The sequence below is a fragment of the Balaenoptera ricei genome, chromosome 12 (genome assembly GCF_028023285.1).
Source record: "Balaenoptera ricei isolate mBalRic1 chromosome 12, mBalRic1.hap2, whole genome shotgun sequence".
NCBI classification, from domain to species: Eukaryota; Metazoa; Chordata; class Mammalia; order Artiodactyla; family Balaenopteridae; genus Balaenoptera; species Balaenoptera ricei.
The window spans coordinates 1353541-1368357 of NC_082650.1; the positions used below are offsets into that span (position 1 = coordinate 1353541).

The 14817-nt window shown below is 47.8% G+C and overlaps 1 protein-coding gene across 2 annotated transcripts in view; it reads right to left on the reverse strand.

Moving 5' to 3' along the window:
- Positions 1 to 4135: 4135 nt before the first annotated feature.
- SMOC2 (SPARC related modular calcium binding 2) overlaps positions 4136 to 14817 on the reverse strand; it is a 156331-nt gene continuing 145649 nt past the window's right edge. For both annotated transcript variants that reach the window (XM_059941848.1, XM_059941847.1), the window contains exons 11-13: positions 14354 to 14628; positions 7993 to 8030; positions 4136 to 5807 (exon numbers count right to left, since the gene is read on the reverse strand). In XM_059941848.1, coding sequence (XP_059797831.1) covers positions 5790 to 5807; positions 7993 to 8030; positions 14354 to 14628 — 331 coding nt within the window. In that variant the 3' untranslated portion in view covers positions 4136 to 5789. The remainder of the gene's footprint in view (positions 5808 to 7992; positions 8031 to 14353; positions 14629 to 14817) is intronic.

Consider the following 14817-nt stretch of genomic DNA (forward strand, 5'->3'; position numbering starts at 1 on the left):
AGAGTTTGACATAGTCTGAGTAATAAAACTCAGCTTCTCTGTTCTAATAATCAGAGCATCATGAATATGTAAATTTAAACTGAAACATTCAAGGTGGTTCCCTCAGGCACACTTACAAGGTCTTAGGAAGCGAAAAAAAGGCACCTCTCCTCTGAAATACGGCAGCCACAGAAGACTGGAAACACAACACGTAGGCAGGCTGGTCAGGAGTGTAAAAATCCATCTTTTATTAACAAAGAAGCCATCTATTGACTGAGCATAATTTCAGCTGCAACTGAAAGAAACCAAATGTTTGTTCTAAAGGTAAAATACTAATAACAAGGTGTATGAAACCTTTCCGCTATGAAACACACATGGATTGAGTTAACTGGTCAGCTTTATCAGAAAAGAGCAAGCGTTCAGATGCCCAAGGAAACTGGACAGAAAGAAGACATTTATTTCACCTAAGATGTAGAAGACGGAGTAAACACCACGTGTCCTGAATGTACTGTTAAGTGTCAGAGGGTGGGCGTGGCAATGCCCCCCCCTGCTTCTTGGGCAGCCAGCCCTGTGTCTCACCCTGTCCTGGGCAGCAAGTGTACAGTTAAAACTCTGAAGCTGGAGATGCAAAGAAGAGATGTCGGTGGCCAGGGAAATTCAGCAGACACCTGCTAAATGGGGCTCAGGACAAATAAAACATAACATGTGCCATGTGCAGCTGGCCTCTTGTCTTGGCCCGAGGCCCTCCACCATGTCCGGTCCCTGATGAAGACACTTGCCCCTCCAGCCAGTGCCCGGGACAAGGCCTCGCTCTAAAGACGGCAAAACAAACCCAAGGGGCCTGGGAGGCCGAGGCCCGGGATGCTGGCTGCCTCCACCGTGAGCTGACTGATTTCTGTCTGTCTGCTTCCTGAGTGAGAAAAATGGCTCTTTTGCCACCGTGACGTGGCTTCCTATTCTCTATTTCTTATAAATGAAGTCAATTCACCACGATAGAGGAGTCTGAATAAACTTCCATCCTTGCCATGTTTAAAGAGTCTCCTCCTTTAGGGAAAGACCTGCAGTTTTTATCCTGCTGTGCAGGGTTCAGGGTTTTGGATTCAAGCTTTCCCGCCCTTTGGACTCTTTGAAGAGGAAGATTCAGAACCATGAGATACAGAACTGCACTGGCACCCGTGTGACTCCACAGTGCCACTTGTGGAGTGCCTGCTTATACAGCGGGCTGTGTGCATGATCTATGCTGGTTGCACAGCCCGGAGAGGGAGGGGTGGAAACCTCTTTCTATGGGTGGGAGGCCCAGTTCCATCCGCTTCCCCGCGTGACTCCTGCTTCCTCTCCGTCCGAGGCGACATGCCGATGTGCACCCCTTCCTGCCATCTGCACCACCACACGTGGAGCTTTGCTGCCCCCAGGTTCAGGATGCACTTGTGTGCTGGACTGCAGCTGGGCACAATCTCCAACACTCAACAGCGTCTACGTCCACGAGTTACCAGGGCCTCCGGGTGGGCGGTGTGTGCTTCCCTGCCCATGACCTGCTCGGAGCCCCATGATGGTCCACAGATGTGAGCAGACAGGTTACAAGCTGAAGCTTGGAATGCGCTCATGCAGTTGGGCGCATCACCCTGTGCTTTAGCCACAACCACAGAGATACGCCCCAAAGGCCCACTCGTCCCGGGCCAGGCGTGAGGCATGGGGGCAGGTCCAGCCAAGCCCAGACAACCCAGCCAACATGCACTGGGTGACAAGAATAAACAGGGTGGTTTTAGGCCATGGAGCTTTGGGGTGGCTTGTTCACAGCTTTATAGTCAATGAAGAATGAAGCTTTTTAGAATGAAGAAATATCAAAAATGTCTAAATATCTAATTAGTCAGAAATCTTTACAAATTTTGGCCCATGTAGTAGTAAATGGTATTAGGGAGAAAATCATCACCACCATCATCATCACTCACCACCACCATCACCATCATCACCATCATCACCACCACCATCACTCACCATCACCATCACCATCACCATCATCACCATCACCACCATCACCATCACCATCACCACCATCACCACCATCACCACCATCACCACCACCATCACCACCATCATAATCACCATCATCACCACGACCATCACCACCATCATAATCACCATCATCACCATCACCACCATCACCACCTTCACCATCACCATCATCACTACCATCACCACCACCATCACCATCATCACCATCACCACCATCACCATCACCACCATCACCACCATCACCACCATCACCACCATCATAATCACCATCATCACCACGACCATCACCACCATCATAATCACCATCATCACCATCACCACCATCACCACCTTCACCATCACCATCATCACTACCATCACCACCATCATAATCACCATCACCACCATCATAATCACCATCACCAACACTCAACACCACCACCATCATCACCATCATCATCATCACCATCATCACCACCATCACCACAACTATCACTGTCACCATCATCACCACCACCACCACCATTGCCATCACCATCACCACCACCATTACCCTCGTCACCATCATCACCATCACCACCACCATTACCCTCGTCACCGTCATCACCATCACCACCACCACTATCATCAGCATCGTCATCATTATCATCGTCATGATTACTGCCATTTCAACTACCACCATCACCATCACCACGGACCACTGAGCTTAGCGCTGTCTACATTCTTACTTTCTCTCTGGAGTAGCTTTGTTGTTTATATGATTTGGTGTTCACTTGGCAGTTTGTGATTATGTCGCTCATTTCTGCACGTTGATTACAAAAAGTTGACACCTTTCATCTTGATAACTTAAGAAAATTCTGGATGTGACGTTCACGGGCATGATTTATGAGTTGGTCAGTGCACTTCTAAATAATCTCCCACTTGGAGATTTTTGACAAGGATGCAGGAGAGCATTTTTAAACATGAGAAGGAGGCGAGGGGAGGTTCGGTGGGGAGGCAACTATCCCTAAAAACAGCTACACCAGGTACGTAAGGGAAACAATTTCCAGTTCGGATTTGATATCTTAATACTTCGCAGTAAGAGCCACCTGCTCCAGCCCCGGTGCACCGGCCCGCTGCCTCCGGGGCTCCACCTCACCCCTGCCCTGGGTCAGCCTCTCAGCCTCCGTGGGCCCCGCATCCTCTCCCGCCTGCTCCAGAACCAGTCCAACCTCCGCCCCTCGAGGAGCGTTTCCTCTTAATTCCTTTCCAGCAACGTCTTGACTGCACAATTGAAATGCTAAGGTTTTACAAAGATCACACTTTTCTGAGTAGAGAAAAAACTAGTGTGGGGCACAGGGAGATTTACCAGGAAGGAACAGGGAGTCCTGGAGGAAGCAAGACCAGCTAAGAAGCTGCTGCAGTGACCACACCATGACTGACCACAGTTAACGCTGCTGTTTGGTGTATTTGAAAACTACCAAGAAAGTAGATCCTAAAAGTTCTCATCACCAGGAACAAAAAAACAACTTTTTTTTGTATCTATGTGAGATGCTGGATGTTATCTAAACTTACTGTGACAACCACTTCTCAGGACATGGAAGTCAAATCATTATGCCGCGCACCTTACCCTGACAGTGGCGTATGTCAATTACCTCTCAACAAAACTGAGAGAAGCAGCAGCTACTGCAATGGTCCAGGTGAGATATAATGAGCATCTAACCAAGGGCGGACACTGAGTCTGGAGACTGGGGCTGGGGACCAAGAGACGTGGCCTGACAGGGTCTCTGGCGGTGTGACTTGTGAACAGCATCAGCTTTAACCACAACAAGAACCTTTTCTGTCTCTTCCGTGGTCCACACCGCCTCCGGCAGGACGGGAAGTCCTCCCAGCCCTCGGTACCTAGTGAGTGGACAGCTGCTTCCCATCCCGAGGGCAAACACTTGCACCCTCTGTGCCAGGCCCTCACCCTTTACACACATGGATACACGTAACCTTCACCCAGGGGTGCATGCCACTGTCATCCCTGTTGATAGAGCAGGAGACTGAAGCCCCCAAAGGCTAAGTAACTTGTCCCAAGTCCCATGGCCAGAGGAGCAGAACCAGGGTTCACCTTCACTCCAGCCCAGGGTCCCTGCCTTGCTTGCCAATGGTAAACATGCTCAGAACGAAGCAAGAGGCCAAGTATGGTTTTGATAGCATATTTTATTTTAATCTAAGAAAAATGATTAAATTCAAAGTTCAGAAATATAAAAGATCATCCAATAAATTTAGGATCCTGTTTCTTAAACAATGGTGACACACACTGGAGCTGGTTTTGTGTTTCCAAAGTTTCCGTTTTGACTTTTGCACGGTTTAAATGAGACGCCTCTTGAAACGTCTTCATGCAAATTCAAGATCGTTTGACACAACATGTGTTGGGCGGTCTGGGGCTGTGAAGAATTTTTTCCCAAACCAAAAGCTAGAGCCGAGACAGCATCACAGCGTGTCACCCCAGCTCCGGGGCTGTCCCCTAAATGCTTCATGGAGCCCGTGGGCACATCTGCGGAGGCTGGGGTCCAGCTCTGAGACGGGCAGCCGGCTGTCCCGAGGGCCCGCTGTGCTGTTCACAGTGGGGCATTCAGCTCCCCACCCGCCCCTCTCAAGTCCCATTCGGACGAATTTCCCATCGGCAAACCCTTGAGCCCTTGAGGACTCCAGGAAAGAAGAAGGGAAGGTGGGGGACCCACAGGCCTTTGTCCCCGGCTGCCAAGATCAAGACCCAGGCACAGCTTCGCCTGGCTGTGCCTTCTTTAAGGGGACTGTTCATAATTTGTTCAGGGGACAGTTTTACCTTCCGGGGGGCCACTGGGTGGGCCATGGTCGGATGGGTAGGGGCCAGGTGTAAGAGAAAAAGCAGGTTGACAAGCGTGTTTAGCTGGCTTCGTCAGGTCATGATTAAATTTACTTTTCTGAACGATGGACCCCTTCATGCTGCCTCAGAAATGCAGAAAGAATTCTCTAGCATTTACTGCATGAATAATCTGAGCCTGAGGCAAAACTCAAACAGAAGCTTGCAGTGGAAAAAGCAGGCACATCATAGGACCCAGACATCGGGGACAAAGACAAGCCATCCCGTTGCACCCTGTCCAAATTCCAGACCCACAAAATCTGCAAGCATAATAAAACAGTTGTTTTTCACCACCAAAAAAAAAAAAAAAAAAAAAAGAGTTTGAAAAACCTTCTTTTCTACCAGGGCACTACCTGTAAAGATTGCTTTAGTGGTTGGGTAACTCATTGCGTGAGCGAGAACTCTGGAAGGAAAACCAACAAACTAACACAAAATCCCAAGAAACAAAAAGACCCATGCACTCACTAACTGCATGACAAAGACAGCAGTTGATTACAAACTTCTATGGCGCCATGAAGCTTCCAACATGGATTCAGTGATGCTGCCAGGGCAGTAGATTTCCAACGATGCCAACCTGGCGAGACTATTAGTAACGGCCCTGGTAAGGAGATACAGGCCGGGAGCCAGAGCGCCTTCGGCCAAGGCTTCTGCCAGGTTAACATGCGTAGGAGGAAGAAATTAAGCTTAAATCCATTCAAAATACATCTCCACCAACTACAGATTTTGAAGGTCAAAGAAGGACACATACATTGTATGTGATTACTTTTCTGAAGCCAGCCTTTCCATTTTCACAGATTAAAGCCATCTGTTTAAATATCTCATTTCTACAAAGTGAATTTACAGTTAAAGTACAAAGTGCAATACTATGTGTTTGTTTTGGTTTTTTTAATTGCTTTTTGGTGAGGGAGTCGGCCACGTGTCTAGGACCCGCCGTGGATGTGTCAGTCATTTATCCTTGCTTCCTTGGCTGAAAAAGAGACAAAAAAGAGATGTATTAAGACATTTGCATCACTCATCTCTGAAGACAAAGACTTGCCTTTTAGGAACAAAATAAACCCAGCTGGTAACAACAAGGAAAAAAAGCAATATTTTTAAATAGATGTGAAAAGAAAGAGTGCTTTATTTGGGGTGTAAGAATTTTAAAAAATAATAAAAACATTGTGGACACTTCTCAACTTCTAGCACTTTCCTCCCACTCAATGATCAGAAATATCAGGAAAAATATATCAGTTGAGAAAGCATTTATTTCAAGGATTGTAAGTGTGTTCAATATGTTAAACATTGTGCAGAATCTCCAATCACCATGGATTTATCATATAAAAATACTTTTAATACTAATTTATGCTTCAAATTTGATAAAGGCATGGGGTTTTTTTAACATTTTTTTTTCATCCTTTCCATTCACTATTTGACCTCCCTAAGAAATACAACTTGAAAAGTTTGTTTACTAAATTACTGGAATTCTGCACTGTGCCAATTAAAAATAATATAGAATGAAAAAGAGAAGCAAAGTACAATCTTCCAGGTTTATTTCTCCACGTAGACCCATTCCGACCAGTACAAGTTGGTCTATTTAAAGTAATTACACTTGAACATTCAGGAGGCTTCTGTGTTGGCTTTTATTCCCCAGATAAATACATGAACAGGGGACAAGAAGAGAGACTGTATCTCTTGCATTAAGTGAATAAGAAGTTTTGTTTTAATTAGGTGAGGATAAAGATAAGCCGTCCATGTATTTTACCAGCAACTAAAGCTGGTCAGATTTGCTGGAGGAGGGGTGGCACTAACGTTGTAAGCTGTGCCAGCAGTGGCTGACAGCACTGTCCTGATGACGGCTAAACTGTGATGGAAACTGGAGAAGAAGCCAAGAAAGACAGCTCACTTTTCGATTAAATATAAGCTTCACGCATCCCCCTTGCTGCCCTTCATTTCACAGTTCTTGTGTTTGGTTATTCACATAGTGAAAGATTGTGGTGGTTGGGACTCTGATTCTTCACAGAAATCTGCATGGTCTTCAATCACTTTATCACGTGCCAGCCACCACAGGACGCCATCCCAGGGTCACAGTCTGCAGTGATAAACGCCATACAAAGAGCTGGGGAAACCGCTCTGGATTCCTCTTCTGGGAAAAAGCTGAGTGAGTCTCGTGTTTGGAACAGAGTTTATTTCAGGCCGAGGCAGCACCCATGTGCCCGTCATTGGCGTTATCTCAGGAAAACAACCGTTTGGAAGTCTTCAGAGCTCAGCCCGGGTCATTGCTTTCAGACCAGCCCTGTTCTAAAGCACAAGTGATTGGCGGTGGGATTTTAAAAGTTGAAACCATAAACACTTGCTAAACAAAGAAGACCGACCGTATCACACATCTTTCCTAATGAAATGGTTTTAAATTGCATCCAAGGTGCGTGTGGGAGGTCTCCACTTCAAGCCCACCACAAATACGGGGGCCTGCCTTAGGGACCGGGGACCTGCCATCAAGCAGGTGAAGACAAAATAGGTAACAAATTGACAAGTGGTCTTAAGAAAGGAAGATGTGGCCCTGGCTTTGAGAGAGGGAGAAATGAATCGCTCGTGTTCATCTTCTGGAAAATATTCTAGACTTTGGAGAGCTTGTGGGCTGGAATACTGGGGAGAGACACCACAATTATCTCCTTTAACTGCACAGGCAGAAATACAGGTTCAGAAGCACAGAAGTATGTTTATGAGCACACACGGCAGGAAGTGAAAAATCCCTTCTGGAGCTGCCACTTGTCTCACTCGGATCCCTAGATGAAAAAAGAAGACTCCCCGTCCCTGCAATCTCCCTAACCAAACGTAAGGAATAAATTACAAATCCACATCCTGGAGAACTATTTAAAAATAAGTATTTCCAAAAATAAGGGGACTCAGAAATTTTTCTAAAAATAATAAAATAATTGAAACTTCAAGTAGCAAGAAAATAATAATTAGGGCAAAACGTTTATGCTGATGTTTCAGCAAGTTGGTAATTTCTGGCAGAATCTTGCACGGCTATTTGGGGCCTCGCAGGGGTGTAGACACGGTAAGCTGCTTCTTTTCTTGGAAGGAACTTCACTTTACAAATTGACGGAACCTCAATTTTTATTGCCTATAACTAAAGCAGTAAATTATTAAGGCTACAATGTAGACATACTCACCTGTCTACTAGAAGTGCTTTCAGCATTACCTCTAGGGGCTAACAGGGAAAAAAAAAGAAAGATTAAAAACCAAATATTCTTCATTTAGTAAAAGGTTAAATAGCATGTTTCAGGAAGAAATCCATATCACTGTAGGAAAGTGTCGTCCACTGGCAGACTTGTTTACATGAGAAAATATGCATCTACACATACGCTGAGCATAGATTATAAACAGTGGATCATAAAAGTCACGATGTAAACAATTCCCAACAATACAAATGCTCTGGCCCAACTTTCGAAGACTGTTCCATTTTACCCAAAACTCCAAAGGCGTGTCCACTAGCCGTGGAGACCTCCTTCCCCGAGTTTGAAAAATCTCCCAGGGACAGAGGACCCAGGCAGCTCTAAGTCTAGGAACCAGCACCAGGTCTTTGAAATCTTTTGGTTTTATAGTTAAATCATGAGAATCATTTAACTTGTTTGGCTCAAAATAACTGTTCCCAAATCCTGCTTGGTTCCGTCTGTGCCTCCTTCAAGACTGGGACCTGGGACATCACCTGTGGAGGCACTTTTCCTGCCCCAAACCTCCACCTGAAATTCCAGCCCTCCCCCTCCCCTCCCCCCATCACCACCTTAGCTAGCATCACCCATCACACAGGGGATTTTTCTTATTTATCTCATTTCTTGCATCCACACTAAAACGTAAGCTCTAGAAGGATGTGAACTTTTGTCTGTTTTATTTACTGAGATTTTGCCAATGTTTAGAGCAGGGAGCACCTGTAAATATCTTTCGAATGAATCAGTAGACGGAGGGCAGCATCCCTCATCCCAAATGCCTTAATTGCTGACGTCTATCCATTCAATTAAAAAAATAAAGAGCAAAATTATTCTGCGTTCAAACTTCTTCTCTTGCTATATCCAAGCAAACAGAAATAGAGCATGAAAAGTTGAAACACAAACATATTAAGTAAATTGCAAAAATATTAAATAAATGGTAGCTAAATGGACTATCTCTTTCCATTGTAGTTTGAATGATCCAAGGATCGGGATAATTTCTGTTGCCACTCTCCACTTTGCTTTGCCTGAAATGACTACTTTACAGAGAAAGTAGGCTTTCGCGCCATTGGTTCAAATTTAAAGAATATTAAACTGATACTTTGAATCCAATCTAAACCAACTGCACTATCAACAATTGCCAGATTTTTCTTGGTTTCTTTTATGGTAAATATCAGTCTACTGGCCATTGGAGGTAGCTACAGATTACAGTTAGGTTACAGCAAGAAAAGTTAACATTTTTTGGTGTTTAGAACTTTGCTATGTAGATGAAAAGAATATAAACTTCATTAATGACACTGGGTGGAATATTCCACTCAAGAAGGAGTAGGGAAAAGCTCCATTTAAGATACATGAAGGGCAGAAAAATAATAAACTGTTAACTAATTTGAATGAAACAGAATGTACATCATGAAAATAAATATGAAGCCATGCCACATCAATAAAAATACTTTTCGGTGAGAAAATGAGTATGTACTTTCCAGCTCCTACCGCAGAGCTCAGTGAGGGATGTGAGTGTGTGGCGGGGAGGGTGGCTTCATCGGTACCGAATGATAGTGATTGTTTCCAGGTGACACAGCAAACGGCAGTTTGGCTGTAAGGCAACATGCCTGAGAGAATGTAGCTGGCATGGCAGTCTGGATGAAAAAGATAATTTGGTCAAAAATGAATATTTCCTAATTGCTGATTTTCTGCACAATGGTCATTTTGGAGAATCATGAGGGCATGGTATCATCTTTTGTGAATTTTTTTCCTGAATTCTTCAGAAATTTTTTTCTCTAGTCTCTATCAGTTCTCAATAGTTTTCAGGGTTTTTTTTCATTTTTGCATTTTGTGTAATGGTGAAAATTGAGATCAAGCTCCCAATAATATGTCTTAGTTGCAAAAATTTAAATGCAAAATCTTGTGCACTTGCTTAAAATAAGTGTGATTAATGAAGTATGTATTTTATGACCCCATTTTGTAGTGAAAATCATAGTACATAAATACGTATGTATATGTGCATAGAAATATTTTTTGGAAAGCTATAGATCTGGTCTGATTTTGTCTCAGAATAAAAGGTCATGTGTTATTTATGTTCTTTATTTAATTTCTCATATTTTTTAGAATAAAAAATGTATTGTTAACTAGTGAGCAAAAATAAAGAAAACAAAAGAAACTGGTAACCACTTGGATATTTAGACTGTCCCAACTAACCCCTTCCTGAATATTTAGGTTCTTCTGACTTTTCACTATTTCAAATTACACAGGGTAGGAAAAAATAAATGATAATAAAGTTGAAAAAAACTAAGAGTTGAAAAACTCTTAGAGAAATTCTGCAAGTTAAAAAAAAAAGGGTTGCAAGATCAGCTAATAATGTATCCAAATCCCCAATGCTCATTTTTGACCAAATTGCCACTTTTTACCAAATTTAGCGTGTCTGGAGGAAGAGAGGGGATTATACGTGCTATCTTCCTGGTTACTAATGAGACAATAAAATTCAGACACATCGGTTTAGTCAGAGGCACATAAAGAAGATAACTCAAGATTCTGCAGTACTTTAAACATTTCTGATAAATGGTGATGACATCAAGGTGTTACACTCTGTTATTCGCTCCCCTGGTAGCAGGGTTACACACTCACCCTCTCCGTGTCCCCGTGTAGGGCTGTGCAGAGACCCTGGACCCCTCTCGGCAAGAGGACGTGGCCTGCACCCCCTCTGTGCGTCCGCTCTGCCCGCGAACGTGTTCTCTGGTCCCCTTGTGCGTTCTGTCCTCTGTGAGGACGCAGCCCCGCCCCGAGGAGAGGTGTGGAGATGCCCCTTCCCCGCCCCCCACCCAGGGACAGAGGGCAGCAACCGGCAGCCCGAGAGCAGCCGGGGCCGGGGCAGTGCACTTCCTCTGTGGGCACCATCTTCTCCACAGCCCTGGCTCCTGATCTGTCGGACTGGCCACACCTCAAGTTTTCCATTATTTAACCAGATTATAAAACAATAGGGCATGTGATCGGCTAAGGCCCTTGAGCCAACTCAGAGGTCCGATGCTGGTGTTGACAGGGAGGTGGGGTTTTGAGGCAGTTTTGTTTACAACCAAGGGTGGGTGTCCAGGATCGGGACCCTGAAGGTGCTGGCTTCACGTCAGCTTCCTGAGGCCTCAGCGTGCGGGGTGAGAGCTGCCGTGTTGTCCCCAGAGCAGAGCAAGACCGACCGACCTTCAGCGTTTCCAGGAAGACCAGCTTCCGATCCTGTCTCTCCTACGAGGGCACCCTTGGCTGGCAGACGCCTGAGCAGCAGCTCCTTCTCACGGCCCCCCGGGCTCTCCGGCGAGGCTGCCCTCGGGGGGTCACGCAGTTACCCCTCATGCCACGGGCTCTGACCGGGCGGTGTGGAGGCTTTGCATCTGAGTTGCTCCAGGGGAGGCACCAGTGTCCCAGCGCTTGGCACAGGGTCTGGGCCGTCCCGTCCATCCGTTTGGCCGCGGGGCTGGCGCTCAAGTACCCGGCCCAGCGACGCTGTCCCGAGTCCTCGAGCTGGGAGCTGCCTCCTCAGGGCCCGGCCAGCAGCCCACTCACACCCACGCCTCAAGCGCCGGCCGTTCTAGGGCTTTTCTATCTTCCCTACACACTGGGGAGCTTCTGAGACTCAGCTCCCACCTCCGCCCCGTGATTCACGGCAGATCCTCGACGTTTGTGTTGAGCGAGTGAATGACTAAGGGAACTAAGCACTTCGTTAGCCACAAAGTCAGAGCCCTGTACCTGACCGAGGGGTGGGATTTGCACACCCTTCTCAGCACCATCTGTACCTTCTGCAGAAGCTCAGGGCTCACCCACGAGCGCAGTGGTTCCTGATGCCCCAGAACCCGCGGGCTCACCACAGGCTATGCGGCACCAGTTCGCACCAAGTGCTGCTGTTTAAACAACACGCCCACTCGTGGTTAACGCTTCTGGAAATGACCCATCCACACTGTGGACTGAGCCACGGAGAGCAGGGGCGGGTGGAGAGCGTGGCCGTCTCTGTAGAACCAAAGGGCTGGGGGTCAGGCGGTGGTATCCAGGAGAGTAATTTCTCCGCTGCTCAGAATTCATCTTGAAACTATTGGAGGGATCCCGTTCCATCTCAGAATGCCTCACACTCGCCACTGCTCTGAGGCCAATTACGCTCCTGGCAAAGCCGCCGTGCACTGGGCCTCCCCCCACCCACTCTCCCTGCCAAGCATCTCCACTTGCTGACTTCCTTTGTATTTAAGAAACATGCAAAAAGGACGTGCCCCTGGCGAGGGACGTCCCTCAGGCACCGGACGAGGCTCAGGGGGTTGGGTGCTTATCACGAGGGGGGGGGGGGTCCTTGCAAACAATGGACTGGCCTGGGCCCTCCAAAAAGGGGTGATGATTAAAGATTAAAAGGGCAGATTCTACACACTGTTGAGCCTGCACTTAATTTGCTCATTGAAACCACAAAACTGGACTCTTTCAGTTCAAGACTGGGTTCTGGAACAGAGGAAGGGCCACCACGGCCCCAAGCCAAGCCGGCAACAGCTGAAACGAGTCACTGGGTCAGTGTTCATGCCCCTCCCTGGCAATCCTCAGAGCCCGGGGGGGGGGGGGGCGGGGGGGCCACAGTCCCCCGGCCTCCAGCAGCCGGCCGCTGGCTCCCCCTTGGCTCCCATGGTGATCCCCTGGGCCTCCGAGACGCCTGGCTGCCAGGATTTCTGCCTAAAACTGCAATAGGTCGCTTGTCTCTTGGGACCCTATGGGGGACCAGAATCGAAAAAAAAAAGCATAGGATGAGTGAGAACGTCTGTCCAGGTCCAAGAATCACAGGCGGAGTCAGATAGCAGCAGACAGCGACCCTAAGTCCCAACAAAGGAGAGCAAGGGTGGGGGCGACTGCCTGGGCTGGAAGCGTCCAAGGCCCCCCCGGGGGCTGCAGGGGAGGCCTGCGCGGGGTTGAGGAAACCCCGACAGGAGCTGCAGCCCAGCAGGCGCCGGTTTCCTGCGGGCGGACCCGTGCGCTTGGGCCGCTGTTCAGGGTGGACCTGTCGCACGCCTCGGGTGGCTGTAAGGCTTGGAACCCGCATGGCGCTCTTGGGTTTCTCATCTGCAAGTGAGAATGACAGCCTCACCCCCATCCCCGGCCTGGTTGGGAGAAAAGAAGGAGCCACGGGGACCGTGAGGCAGGATGGTGATGGGGGCCGGTCACCCCCTGACCCGCTCTGGTGGAAGCCCAGCTCCTCCCCCTGCCTGCAGACACACAGCAGGGAGGCGAATGCGGCACACAACGTTTCCACGACCAGAGCCTCTGAGTCTGACCCCCATCAGAGGGCAGCAAGGACCCACATCCTGCCGGGAAATGCCATCATCACCCCGCAAGGTCAGCAAAGGGGGCGGCCGCGTTATTTTTACCACTGTTTGCAGTCTGGACATGTTCGGGGCAACATGAAGCGCACTTAGCTTCCGAGACCCCATACAGAGGTCTTCAAATTAAAACTCAACTCTTCCAGGAGTAACTTCTCACAGGAAAATTAGCAAGAGTCCTTTCACAATTACAGGGATCTAGCCTGGAACCAAGTTCGGCTGAATTATGCGGAATGACTATTATGACGAGTGCTCGGGACACAGAAACTGATAAGACAGATGCAGTCCTTTCCCGGAGCCCACAATCGAGGTCAGCGGCCAGGACTTCCGTGTCCCAGCTGAGCTGCAAATACAAGGAGGCGTAAAGACCACCATCTACCGATGCTCCAGAATCTACTCTCAAACTTGTTTCATGTTTCAAATATGCTACAAGTTTGGTAACAGAATAACAGAATCATAAATTAGCAGAGATGGGAGAGGTCTCTGCAAACCATCAAGTCTGCACACGGCTCCTGGGCTGCTGACAGCGTTTGGGTTCCGGAAAGAGATACATACATCTGGTAATGCAGCTGAAACATTGTTTCAACCATTGAAATAACTGGTTTGGAAACAGGAATTACTTAACTGCTAATAAACCGGGATGAATGCTTGGTTGGGGTCATGCATGGGGTTCCCGAGTTACTCCCAAGGGTCCCCAGTTTGCTATTCAGCATCAGAAGGCGCCCCTGGAGAAGGGCACCCCCTACCCCGCGCCCCCCAGACAGAACAGTAAGACTTGTCCCCAGACACCACTCAGCTCCCACCTTTCCCACCCGGCTTCCCCTTGACCACTTACGACGGTCTGTGAGTGTTTCCACGGATGGGTGACCTACAGTCACATGACACATCAGACTTCCCTCCACCCTCAGACTGCAAGGACAATCTCTACATCTTAAGACTCAACAGACGCCGTGGAGAGTGGACACGCGTGGGAGCAAAATAAGGAGAAAGGCTCTTACTGTGCCGTTTCCTCGTGTTAGTTTCACCTTCTTCTCTGGTCACGCCCAGGCAGCCCATCAACTCTTGCAGGGAAATGGACTTGTCGTTATTCATATCACAGTATTCAACAAACTTCTTCACACATTTTTTGGGTTTGGACTTCTTCCGAAGGAATCTCTTGAAGGGCTTGATTTCCTTTTTGCCGATGTCCCCACTGGAGTTTTTATCCAGCAGTTTGAAATACCAGTGGACCACTCTCTCCTCCAGCGTGTGGCTGGGGTCAGGTTCCGAGAGCCTGGAAGACACGCAGGTGGTCAGGGGCCCCCGCAGACTGGCTGCCTCCCCACCCCGGCCCTGGTCCCTCCAGCGAGGGCCCCCGTGCTCTGACTTTCCTGGAAGAAGGGCCCTGCTTGTCGCGCTTTCGGCCCTGAGGCCTAAGGCTGCGTGGCTTTGCGGTTTGGTATAATGATTTTTAAAAATAACT